The sequence below is a fragment of the Phalaenopsis equestris genome, unplaced genomic scaffold (assembly GCF_001263595.1).
Source record: "Phalaenopsis equestris unplaced genomic scaffold, ASM126359v1 Scaffold000241, whole genome shotgun sequence".
Classification (NCBI taxonomy): Eukaryota; Viridiplantae; Streptophyta; class Magnoliopsida; order Asparagales; family Orchidaceae; genus Phalaenopsis; species Phalaenopsis equestris.
In genome coordinates this window covers 243,483-257,181 of record NW_018164683.1, presented here as the reverse complement: position 1 = coordinate 257,181, position 13,699 = coordinate 243,483, and the positions used below count along the sequence as shown (strand labels likewise).

The 13,699-nt window shown below is 35.7% G+C and overlaps 1 protein-coding gene across 2 annotated transcripts in view; it reads right to left on the bottom strand.

Annotated features, from left to right (window-relative positions):
* Window positions 1-13,699, bottom strand: part of LOC110024068 (glucose-1-phosphate adenylyltransferase large subunit 1-like) — a 43,374-nt gene that overhangs the window by 15,326 nt on the left and 14,349 nt on the right. The window contains exons 2-12 of one of the 2 annotated variants that reach the window (XM_020723801.1): window positions 10,840-10,962; window positions 9,953-10,126; window positions 9,437-9,529; window positions 9,238-9,321; window positions 9,085-9,140; window positions 8,333-8,426; window positions 8,107-8,219; window positions 7,939-8,011; window positions 1,583-1,663; window positions 1,353-1,439; window positions 1,166-1,270 (exon numbers count right to left, since the gene is read on the bottom strand). In XM_020723801.1, coding sequence (XP_020579460.1) covers window positions 1,166-1,270; window positions 1,353-1,439; window positions 1,583-1,663; window positions 7,939-8,011; window positions 8,107-8,219; window positions 8,333-8,426; window positions 9,085-9,140; window positions 9,238-9,321; window positions 9,437-9,529; window positions 9,953-10,126; window positions 10,840-10,962 — 1,083 coding nt within the window. The remainder of the gene's footprint in view (window positions 1-1,165; window positions 1,271-1,352; window positions 1,440-1,582; window positions 1,664-7,938; window positions 8,012-8,106; window positions 8,220-8,332; window positions 8,427-9,084; window positions 9,141-9,237; window positions 9,322-9,436; window positions 9,530-9,952; window positions 10,127-10,839; window positions 10,963-13,699) is intronic. The other variant, XM_020723803.1, reaches the window with a different exon arrangement.

The following is a 13,699-nucleotide window of genomic DNA, read 5'->3' as shown; positions in this document are numbered from 1 at the left end:
TTTTCCGAACCCAGCTTAAAATAAACCCTATTTAATTATTTGTATTAAATAGGGGAACTTGTCGGCAAATAAAATGGTTTCGCAGACCCAAACGGACGTCATATCTTTCTTAGTTTATTTGATCGAGCTTCATCCTCAAATCTTGTGTTTATCCCTCGGGGTAGATATAGGATTTGAGGTAGAGCGCTCTTTCATTTAAACTGTGAAAAATATGAGGTCAGTTTAATTTCATATTTTTCTAAAATTATATATATATATATATACGTAAATTAAAAAGTCCTTCCGAAGCGGGCGACGGGATTTCGATTTCGGCTGCCGACAGCTTCTTACGGGCAACCCCCCAAACAATTTTTTTCTTTCTCTTTTTTGTGCCGACAAAGTGCAGTGATCATTCTAAATGGATTTGTAGATTCAGATCTGGTAGGAGATTTGGATGGTAGAAGTACAACAGAGTACAACTTCACTGTGGGGAACACAATTGTGTGTTAGGTTTTCAGGCTGCAAAATATTGTTGCATTTTCAACTACGAAAGCCAAATACATTGCTATTAGTTTGGCTAAGGAGATGATTTGACTACAAAGCTTTATGGAATAATTGGGCAAGGAGTACAGGAATGAAAAGCTTCAAAGTGACAGTATGAGTGATATCCAGCTTGTTAAGAATATTGTTTTTTATGCCAGGACAAAGCATATTTAATTAAGGTATCACCTTATTCACTCTCTCCTAGAAGATGAGTAGTTATTCTTGGAGTAGATATACACAGCTCAGAATCTTGCACATATATTGACTAAATGGGAACTATCGAGAAATAAGAATTCTTAAACATTGAGGCGCATTTTGGTGTAATGGTTGGAATTTCATTCGAAACTCCAAATTTAAGCGTGCTTGTCCGAGAGCACTTTTGAGATGGGGGACTTCCTAAGCAATTACCCCGACGGGACAAAACCGTTAGGCTACTAGGCCAAAGCGGGCAACATCTCGAGAGGTGAGAGTTTGGGCTGTTACACAGGAAGGAAAATGATGAACAGAATTCATAGCAAATTGATCCATACAAAGTCAATGAGTACTTCCAGTGCTTAAGAAAACACCTATGATATATGCAAGCTAAGTTTTGCAATCGTAACATGAAACATGAAGAAGAATGCAAAATATCATAGGATACTACCTTCAGTTCTACACCATAATCCAGTCTCGAACGAACGCCTACTATAGAATGCTGAACACTGCATTCACGCAGAAAGCAGCCATGTGATACAATTGCATCAACAATCTGCAGATTCAATTAATGAAGTGAGCTAACAAAAACGCAAAAACAAATAAATAACGTTCATTAGAGAAACAAGAAAGCATACCCTGCTCTTATCCACTTTAGTCGGAGGTAAAAATCGTGGTGATGTATAGAAGGGTGTTTTTGGATCATAAAAGTGGAATTTTGGAGGCTGCAGGTACAGTAGTGAAGAATGAATAAAGATTTACACAAATGTAACATGCACAAGTTTGTCTAAATAAAATACTCTAAATTTAAAATATTTCACTGCATGAAACGTAATTCATAATAAAATACTCGAAAAACTAAATGAACCTGCTCGGTGAGGGCCAAATTTGCATCAAAAAAGGACTTCAACTTTCCAATATCCTCCCAGTAATCATTAAACATATATGCCTGAAAATAAATGATCATTCAAGATCTAATCAACTTGATGATAAAACTTAAAATTAAAACATTGTACAGTACACTGTGTGGGCTAAAAAACTAACCAAAAAATGAGGGATTAAGTGGAACTCTCTGAACAAATAGGTGATAAAATGTACTAAGAGTTGTTGACACCGTCATGTCGTTTTAATCAGTAGAGTAACCATATGTCGTCAACACATCTACTACCTTTTTGTTCATTATTTGATTATTGATATATTTGCTAGTATTCTGGCTTGTGTTATTATAATCTCGTCGGGTTGTAGATGATACAATTTAAAAGTTTTTGAGGGTTCTTGAAACAACCAAAAATACCGTGTGTTAAGTGTTATCCTGAAGCTTAGAAAAAGATTGTTACTGCCTCTATTGATGGAAGAGAAGAATTACCTAGTTCTTTCATGATTGGTGAAGGCGACTAACGAAATCCCTAAGAAGGGGCTTGAATGCTGAATTCGGAACCGATTACAAAACATGATGTTTTTAGTGTGGTTTGCTCCCACCATTTTTCTCTGTTTTATTTATGACTTTTTTTAATTAGAGGTAATTTGATCTTTTGGTTTTATTTACTTGTATGACATAATTCTCCTCTATAAAAGGGACTTACGGTTCATGACAGAGATATGGTTAGAAGTGCAGAGTTGTAATATCCAGTCATTTTTATTTCTCCCGATCTGGCGCAAGTGAAATCTCCCTCTCCATAGCCGATAGACCAATCAACCCGACGCCTAACCACGTAAATCGATTTTGTTTGATTGTTGTTGTGTGAATTTCTTCATTTCCGCATTATTTTCGCATAACAATTGATATCGAAACTTTAGGTTTATGATCGGAGTATGGTTCGGCTTCGACAACAACAAATCTAGCGAGCGTTGCCAGAAGTTTTTATAGCAAATAGTCCGACGTGTTTTGTCGGTAGATTCGGAGGTTCCATGGCAGACAATTAACAGGCCGGCGACTTGGACGTGTAGATCTGGTAAGCAGGCAGGGGTGCGGCTCAAGAAAAACGGCCGATGAGTCTTTGTTTTGGTGGCTGCTTTAGCAGCGTACTAGCGGCAGGCAGCAGTCCCTAGCAAATTTTGGTGGAAGTTCGTTCGGAACAAGCGCGGCCAGGAGATAGCTTTGCATGGAACAAAAAGATTCTGGAAAGGAAGTTTGAAAGAAAAAGAAAAGGAATTTTTTAAAAGGAAAATTCAGTTTTGAAAAAGGGGGAAAAAAATTTTTTTAAAAAGAACTTTAGAAAAGAAAAAAAGTGCAACCATCTCAACAGTGGAATTTTAAGTAAAGGCAGAAAGAAGAAAAAAAGAAAGTTTTCTTCAAGGGAGGAAATTTTGGGAATCAAGGAAATCTCGTCGAATTTTTTTTAAGGAAATTTCAGGAGAAAAATAATAGAGAATAAAAAAATTTTCAGAATAAAGAGGAAACAAGAATAAAAGAAAACTTTATTTTCACTTTCTTTTCTCAAGTGAACTTTTTTGTTTGTTTTTTGTTTTCTTTTCAGGTTCCCAAAATATGGGAAAGAATATCCCAGTAAATATTTTATCCTGCTAAAGAAATATTTTTTCAGACAGTGAGAGCAATGAATAATAATACGATGTCAGGTTTTTCAATGTCTGCTTTGACGGTGAACAATTTGATTTATTATGTGGTAACGTATCTCACCAAAATTGATGTGATGAAATTCGACGGCAAAACAAAACTTTAACATGTGGCAATGTGAGATGATGGATATACTGTGTTCTTTGAATCTGAAAGAAATTTTGGATAGTGAGAAATATCCTGATCAGATGTCAGAGAAAGATTGATTGAAGAAAAATCAAAGTGCTTGTGACTTGATCAAAAATTGATTGACCCAAGAGATCAAATATGGGGTGATGATAATGACTTATGCAAGGAAATTATGGAGAATGTTAAAGAACAAATATCTCACAAAGAGTGTGAAAAATCGTGTTCATATGAAACATCGACTCTATAGATTTTAAATGAGATTGGGCGTTCTAATGATGAGCACTTGAATTACTTCACAAAGTTGTTAGCAGATTTGTTAAATTTGGATGAGGATATTGAAGATAAAAAGAAGACACTCATATTGAATTCACTCCCAGATGAATACAAAAACTTCACGATGACACCCATTCATGGGAATGAGGTCTTGAATCATAGCATAGTGACTACAACGCTGTTAAATCATGAGTTCCGTCGAAGAGACAATGACTCCGCAAAGATGGAGTCAGGTGAGACACTTACATTCAAATGTGGCAAATCTGAGAAGAAGAGGAATTACACAAAGAAATGTGACATCGATGACACTGCCCAAAAGCGGAGCAAGTCTCATGGGCGTAGTCTTGGGAAAAATCAGTGTGTTTTCTATTTAGAGACTGATCATTGGAAGAAACACAGTCTGAAGCTGAATAAGATTGGAAAGAAAGTTGTATCTGAGGCGAAAGTTAATACTATTATGAAAAGATGTGAAGAGGTAGATTCAGATATATCATTATCTGTAGTTTCTCACAGTTTATTTATAGATAATTCATGCTAGATTCTGGACACAGGTGCTACCTATCACATTTGTCCTCATTGAGGGTGTTTCTGTACGTACAAGGAGCTGGATAGCGGTGCAGTGAATATGACCAACGTACAACGAACATGCATCTTAATCAAGCTTGTCGTACCATCGATGTAGGGAGTATCTTGATTAAGATGCATGATAATACTGTAAGGGAGCTGACCGATGCTAAGCATATTCCAGATAACAAGAAAAATTTATTATCAGTTGGGGCTTTAGCGTCTAATTGCTACAAGGTATTTATTGATGCATGATTTCTGAGGATATATAGTGGGACAATAGATTTTATCAAGGGAGTTCTCATTCACAATCTTTACTATCTTTAGAGTAGTACAGTGACTAGAATGGTTGATGTTGTTGTTGATTCTTTTGACGTTACTATGTTGTGGCATTTACGACTAGCTTATAGTAGAGAGGCTTCACTTCAATCTTTCATAAAATAAAAACTGATCAAAGGAGCGAGCGTCAACAAGCTTGATTTCTATGAACATTGTGTATTTGACAAGAAGATATGTGTATCTTTTGTTAATGTCATTCACAATAAAAAAAGGTATTTTTGAATATGTTCACACAGATGTTTAGGGTTCAACGAAGATAATATCATTTAGCAAGCATATATACTTTCTCTTTTATTGATGATTACTCCAGATATGTTTGGTTGTACACAATAAAGCGCAAAAGTGAGGTGCCGAAGATTTTCATTGCTTGAAAGAAGTGGATTGAGACTCAGACTAGTAAAAAGATATGGTGTATCAGATCAGACAACAGAGGCGAATACACTTCGGATGCATACTTACAATAGAGTTAGAGAGTTGGGATAGAACATCACTTCACTGTTTGAGAGACACCATAGCAAAACAAGGTAGCCATTAGGAAGAAGACCTTAAACGAAATTTGGTCAGGACATCCTGCTAAAGATTATGAACACATAAGAGTGTTTGGGTGTCCAGCTTACTAGCATGTGCAGAATAATAAAGTAGAACCACAAACAAAGAATACAATCTTCATTGGCTTTAAGCATGGTGACAAGGGCTTCATGTTGTATGATCAGTCAGAAAGAAAGGTTTTTATTAGCAGGGATGTTACATTCGATGAGGTAAGCTTGTTGTAAAATCGGGACTCAAAGTAGATAGAGAATTCTACTAGGATTACCTATATATAGCAGAAGTTGGAGTTTGACGCAACCCCATTTGTTTCACAGAGTTCGCTCACTCCGACTCAGATACCTGATCAAGTTGCAGCTCAGGAGGTATCTATTAATAGTGCTCAAAAGAAGGTGGAAGAAGATGTTGAAGATGAGACTCCTCAAAAATCTATTACTAGGAGTAAGACCAAGTATCAGAATGTCCCAAAACTAGCTTGTTTGAGAGATCATATTGCATTTACACTTTCAGCTACAAAGATGGAAATTCCTTATCATTACAAATAAATGATGGAGAGCTCACACTGTGATTTTTGGAAAGAGGCAATGGATGAAGAGAAAAAGTCTTTTTAAAAGAATGAAACTTGCAGGTTTGTAAAGCTTCCTCCAGGAATGAAAGCAATCGGGTGCAAATGGGTGTATGGGGAAGGATCTCATGGAGCTAATGTGTAGTACATGACAAGATTAGTGTCAAAAAACTTTGTGCAATGAGAAGAGATTGATTATAATGAGGTGTTCTCCTCAGTGGTCATGCATCCCTCAATCAGTGATCTCTTAACACTTGTAGCAAAGTACAGTCCAATCTTAGGACAGCTCGATGTGAAGAGTGCATTCCTAAAAAGAGAATTACCAAAGGAGATTTATATGTTGCAGCCAACTGGATATGGAGCACTAAAAGGCTTAGTTTGCAAACTGGACAAGTCTTTGTATTAATTGAAGCAGTCACCATAATAGTGGTATAAACAAATTTGATCAGTTTATGAGGGTAGGAATCCACGGGAGCCAGTATGATCATTATGCAAATATCAAGAAGTTGGTCAACAATTAGTTCATTTACTTGCTTCTATATATTAATAATATCTTAATTACATATGCTATTCAGATTGAGATTGATAGGATAAAGAATCAACCGTCCAAACATTTTGAAATAAAATAGTTGGGTGAAACTCGCAAAATTCTTAACATTGAGATTCTCAGGGACAAGACAGTTGGAAATGTTTGGCTTTCGTAATGAGCTTATGTTCGGAAAGTGCTAAAGAAAATTGGGATTGATGACACGAGCAAGGCAGTGAGTCTACCACTTGCATCTCATTTTAGTTGAGTTAAGATCAAAATCCTAAAAAAGATCATAAAAGAAAATATATGTAAACGATTCTTTAAGCTAGTATAGTGGGTAGTCTGATATATATTATGGTTTGTTCTAAACGAGATATTGCACAAGCAGATGGTGTTGTGAACAGGTTCATAAATGATCCAAGAAAGAAATATTGATAGACCATGAAGAGTATTCTAAGGGGTATCTGAAAGGTATAGTTGATGTTGGCTTGGTATTTGAGAAATAGTCATCTATTATAGATTTGTGTATATGCTACACTGACTCAAACTATGCAAGTGATATGATAGATGAAGATCTACTACTGACTATTTATTCAGATTGACAGAAGGCCTAGTCAGTTGGAGATCGATTCTTTAGTTTGCTGTTGTTTTGTCTACTACGGAGGCTGAGTATATGACAGTCACAGAGGCAATGAAGGAAACAATATGAATGCATGGCTTATTTAATGACTTGAGAGTTGAACACGAGTCTCTGATGGTGTTTTGTAATAGTCGAAATGCAATATTCTTAGCCACAAATCCAATTTATCATACTCGTAACAAGCAAATCGATGTGAGGTACAATTGTGTTCGGAACTTGATTGATGATGACAAGATTCTATTGAAAAAGATATATATGAAGGAGAATAAAACGAACAAGCTCAAGCTGATATCAGTCTAGAAGTTCACCTGCTGCAGGAGTTTGGTGAACATCTGAGCTCATGACTGATTGTCTAGTTGGGCATTTTAAAGAACTACGTGAGGCTTGATCTTTTCGAGAAGGCTGGTTGTAGGCAATCATCTTGGTGCAGTTGAATTACAGTTTAAAGCTTATTTGATCATCTCTCACGTATATGGAAGTAAGAGATGAGTTGGAGATTGTTGTATTTATGACTATTCATAATTAAGAATAATTTAGTTTTTTGATTTTATTTACTTGTGTTTCCTAATCCTCTTTTATAAAAGGGACTTAGGGTTCATGAGAAAGGTATGATCAGAAGTGCAAAAGTTGTAACCCCAAACCATTTTTTTTCTCCCCATTCAGTGCTAGTAAAATCTCCCTCCCAATGGACGAAGGCGAATCAACTCAACATCGAACCACGTATATCGTTTGTGATTGATTGTTGTGGTGTGAATTTCTTTGTTTCCGCATTGTTTTTGCATAAAATACTCCTCTTTCTTACTTTCATTTTTCATTTCCACATTATTATCTCACACCACTCTCGAGTGTGATTATACTTTAATTTAGACATTCTAGCTTCATTGCAGGTTACACCAATTGCAGCTTTTTCCCTTTAGAGACTAGCAATTTTCATAGAGTTTCAAGAGATTGGGAAATGAAAGAAACTCTTCCATCCATATTCGGTATATTGACTTATAGATAAATGGACACATTGTCATACACTAAGAAGCAGATGGAAAAATGAGAGTTGAAATAATTCTCACCTGAACATTATGCTCTAGTAAAGCTGAAGGAAGAATCTCGGAACCAAAATCATTTGATTTTGGAAACCTCCATCTGAAACAATCATTAAGGAAATCCATATATGAGGAACTTTCTTTAACTCAATAGAGTTCCTAAGAAATTTATTAACCTTCAAATGTTAAACATACTTGAGTAGCTTGAAGAGAACATCTCTTCGGAAAACATAGATACCCATCGAAGCAATATAAGGGTATTTCATGGCTTCTTTTTGAGAGAGCCTGAAAACTGTTGTGTCAGCTTTCTGCTACCACCCATTAGATTTTCATTAGAGATTTTTTTCATATGGTGCAAGATGTTGAAATATTGAATTTAGACTAAGCTAGCAAAAATGATATGATACGAACAGGTTCTTACCATACACTCTAAGTCTGCGCCCTTAGGTTTCTCAGAGAACTGGACGATGTGACCCATTTTATCGAGCTTAATTAAGCCATAGTCAGATGCCCGGCTTTCAAGTATAAGAGAAAGTGATGTTAGAGTATATTGTAGCATTTAAATTAGAAAAAAAAAGGCAAAATAGAAAATGGAAAATAAAATAAATTGATTAAAATTGTTAAACCATGAATTTGGAAAAGGTTAGCCAACTTCGTTGATCTATAACTCAGCATAACATTCATACTAAGTTCTATGCATTAGAAATTATCTATAACACTTGAAAATGAGAGATGAAAAATTAGATTACCAAGCTTTGGTTGACAAAACTCTGGTTATTTGTTAGTTAAGCATGAGCTAAGAATAAATGTTGAAAAGCTATTATTTGTTTAATTTCATGGAAAATTATAAAAATTGCTTCAAACCAAAATAAGAGCAAATTTATTTTGTACAAATTCCAGACTTACATAATACAAAAAATATATGTAAATAACAAAAACTCATTATAAAAAATTTTTGTAAGGAAAAAAATTAATCACAAATATTTCATGATTTGAAAGGAGCACAAATCCAATTAGACATAAATAGAACAACGGCCAACTTCAAATGGGTTCCCCACAAGGATGACAAACTTTGCATCCTAAAATAAGCGTTGTATAAACAGGATAAACCTTAAAATGCGAATTTCCATGGACTTAAAGGACATTAAAACAGCTATATAAAATTAGACAAACCTTTCATCCACAGGAACACAAGAAACAGTGATATCAGCTCCTGCATCAATATGCTTCTGCAGCCAATATCATGCAATATTGTGCTAAGGTACACAACCGATATTGAAAATATGCAATTGGTGCATTAAATGATGAATGAACTACGGACTAAACCTGCACAAAGTCCATGTAGTCCATGCGATAGAGGTGATCACCAGACAAAATAATAATGTGCTCAATGTTCTTATTCCTGTTATCCTGCGTATACGTTCAAATACAAATAACAAAATAAGCAGATGATCAATTATCTCTTGTTTTGAATAAATGAAACACCAAAATTCACAGAATTTTCATTTGTTTAAACAGAAATAACCTCAAAGACCCAGCTAAATTGTCTCACGGCATCAGCTGTTCCTTGGAACCAGTTCATTCCAGCTTCTCCAGGTGATTGTGTAGCTGCTAGAACCTGTTTATTAGGACACAAAAAAAAAAAAAAAACCGTATTAGCAAAAATAAAATTGTAGTGTGTTAATCAGGAAGAGATTTATAATCAATTCTCAAGAAAAGTTATCAAAACTCATGGGTATTTAAAAAAAATTCAAACTGAATATTTATTTAGTGTCCTAAATTTAATTTGGAAACCAAATATTAATGCTCACTATTTCCATTAAAAAAATACCCAAAATAAATAAGTTTGTTTGATTAAGATCATTAAATTTAAATTCTTAAAGAAAGAATTTATTTTTCATCAAACTTATAAAATCATTGAAATTCACTGTCCTTGATCAATATTTTACCAGTGCACTAAAGGGTGCAACTTGAATTATTGAATAATTTGGGAGAGAATGGAACAAGCAGTGAATCATTGGCAAGTAAATGAAAATCATACCTCAACAAATCCATCTCCGAAGTTGATTCCGTTGCTGAAATTGTAAGTACGAGCAATATGTCGATTAAGAGAAGCAGAGTTAAACTGGGTCATAATGAAGATCTTGTTTATGCCACTGTTTATACAGTTGCTCATTGGAATATCAATAAGTCTGTAGCATCCTCCAACGGGGACCTGAGCGGCAAAAAGAAAACCATTTCATATGCATTTTAAGGATTTTAAGTTTTTGATTATGTCAAATTTTAATAGGAAATTACTTAAACATTTTAGCACAACGTGTCAAAAGAATCATAGAATAGTATGTGGAATTTATTATGATGAACAACCGTAATGCGCGGGGTATTTTTGTTAAGGAATGTGGTATGGTATTGGGGTAAAATTGTAGAAGTTTGCAGTTAAACACTTTATTCTACCTATTTGGATGAAAAAAAATATGCAAGAGCATTTACTGCATTCTCATAGCTGTTATTCTGTGATTTATTTCTAATGAAGAACACAAAGGTCAACTCCGAGAAGAAAGTTACTTTTTTACAAAAATAATTATAATTGTATGCAGCTTGAACAAATCAATAAAATCTAATATCAGTTTTTAGTAGAAGCTTTTTTGTAGGTAAAATTAAAGAATGATTCATGAGAACGCCATTTTATACAGCTACTTCTGCTTTATAGCATTAATGGTGAAATTTGTGCAATACCCTCCAACGGAAAGATAAGTCATTTATTTGATAGAAATGCTCGTGAAAAAAAAAAAAAAAAAAAAAAAAACCGACATATAAGCATATCTTTATGTATTTATTCTTTCTCAAGGCTCTCTTAAGATACTACAATCACCCAAAAAATAAAAAATAAAAAAATTGCATCCTAGGACAAATGAAACAATTTCTTACAGCTGCTGTAGCTCTTGTGCTGGTAAGGGGAAAGAGCTCTGCTCCAGTTCCGCCTCCCAATATGATGGAAGCAACATTCTTTGGTTCGGCCCTTTCTCTTGCAAACACTGGCGCTTGAAAATCCTGAAATTTTTGGCTGATTTAGAAAGCGAAAATTTGGTAACATTTAGCAACAACCATATATATATAATGAACATGAAAATTTATAATGCCTTAACATGAAACAACATATTTGCAAAACAAGAAATCTATTGAAATCATACATTCATTACATTACAAAATCACGAAGAATAAAATTTAAAAAACCAAACAGATATGAATTGAAAGTCTGAGATGGAGAGATTGAAGACTCTCCATCGTTGGAGCAAAAAAACATTTATTTCATGCAGTATTCGCTAGAGTCGATGCTTTCAAGTTTGCTTCTTGAGCAAATTCCTCCCACACACTATAGCAAGATTGGGTAAACCCACACATATCATTGAACCCAAGAATAACAAGTAATTTCACTAGTGGAACCTTAGTATATAGCTAGTTATTTAGATAAGTAAGAAATCTCATGATGTAGGGGCTAATAACAAATTTTATTGAATGAGATATGTCTCATAGAGCATCTAGTGGAGTATTAATTCAATCATGCATCTAAGTCACTCTTTATAATTGATATTGGCATTTCTGCTTAACCTATATGACAAAAGCCATAGAAAAAATATTGTTTCCTTTTTGGAGCGTTCTCTTCATTAGTTTATCTTTTTCGAAAATTATTAAATAAATTTAATTTAAAAAATATGTATAAAATATTTTTATATAAATCTATAGAAAATTTACAAATCTATAATTTTTAATGCAAATGTGAGAAATTTGTCATGTTGTGGGAGTCAAATTGATCAACAAAAGAAAACAAAAAGGACTTCATAAAGATCTCAAGAAGTTTAAATATCACGAGTTTAAAAATGATTTATTAGTAGGGGTGTAAACGAGCCAAATTTGAGAAAGCTTAAAGTTTGTTCGTATTCGATTCATTCAATTATTTTTGAATTGAAATAGGCTCGTGTTCAAAATAGCTTGTGAATAAGATGTCTTTGTTCTGCTTGATAGGTTCGAAATTAGCTTGTGTTCAGTTTGATCAAATCAATAGTCTGCTTTCACGCGTGGATGCACTTTTTCAAGTCATTTTAATGTTTAAAAACCCCACTAAAAAAAGAATATTTGTTGATGTGGGATTAAATGAAAAACGGGGGAGGGGAAAAACTGAAAGTTAGGCAGAAGCGAAACCGCGGGATAGGCAATTGGGCAACAAGGCATGGAAAAAAGTAGAAAATTTTTAGGGTCATTTACATACATACCACCCATATGTATTTACATTGTCCACGGGGGCGGAACCAAAATTTTTATGGACATTTACATACATACCACCCATACTTATATATTTATATATCTAACATGATGAGGGATTTGTAACAATTTTAGTGGCATTTACACACTGCATAGCCAAAAAATGCCACCTTGTCGAATCGGGATAAGCCGTCATCGGAGTCGCTTAGCAGAGATTCCCCCTTTTGGTCGGCCACCCCCAATTAGTTAGCCTCCTTGGGCCGGCCACCTTGCTCCAGCAAGCCGGTCCCCTCGGGCAGCAGCCAACTCATCAGGTCGGCCACCCTGCTCTAGTTGTTCTGCACCTCAAGTCGGCCACCAGCTTCTCCTTGGGTCGGCCACCCTACTCCAGCTGGCCCGCACCTCAAGTCGGCTACCAGCTCCTGCTCTAGCTAGCCTGCACCTCAGGTTGGCTACCAGCTCCTCAAGTCGACCACCCTGCTCCAGCTGGCCTTCCCCCTCGGGTCGGCCACTAGCTCCTCGGGTCAGCCTCCTCAGGTCGACCACCTAACTCAAGCTTGTCAGCTCTCTGAGGTAGGCCACAGGCTTCTCTAGTCGGCCTCCTCGGGTCGGCCACCAGCCTTTCAAATCGGCCTCCTCGAGTCGGTCGCCTTGGCCGACCACCCCAAGTAGTCGGCCACCCAACGTCGATGTACTCCAACACTCTAGAATGACCAAAGGATCAAAATAACCTGTACTGTCCTCCTTCAAGCAAGAACATTGTTGTCATATTAGTTTTTCAAATTGTCCTCTTCTATAAATAGAGGACCATTGGCATGTGTAAAGGGCCCCGGAGGCTCTCTCTTTCAACCCCAATGTAATAGGTAACTCCTCCTTTCTTCCCATTTGTAACCTTCTAGTTGTGTGAAATAAAAGGGGCCAAAGAGACAGGGAAGACCCCTCTTTGCCCCCACGAGGCAACTCTCTCTCTTATCTCAATCTCTTTCTCCTTTCCTTCGATTGCACGCTCTATTACTTGGGCACGAGCCAAATGACAGATCTGGGTTCAACACCCTAAAAGGTGCAGTGAGCATGCCAACAAGAAGATAAGCCTTCTTAGTTGGAGAAACCCAAACCATTGAAAGAAAAAGAAGATAAAGAATAAGAAGAAAATAAGAGGAACAACAACAACAACATCAACAACAACAAAGCCTTAATCCCACTACGTGGGGTCGGCTACATGAATCCTTTTTCTCCATTGCGTCCTATTTAGTGTCATATTTTCATTTAGTTCTAGTAAATTAAGATCATTTTTAATACAATAAGCCCAAGACTTCCTAGGTCTACCTCTACCTTTCTTAACACAAGTCGAATTTAAAACATCTACTCTCCTAATCGGATCATCTAATGGTCGACGTTTAATATGACCAAACCATCTAAGACGACTTTCTCTAATTTTGTCTATCACAGGAGCTACACCAACCCTATCACGAATATATTCATTTTGCATTTTGTCTCTAAGTGTAAAGCCACTCATCCACCTAATCAT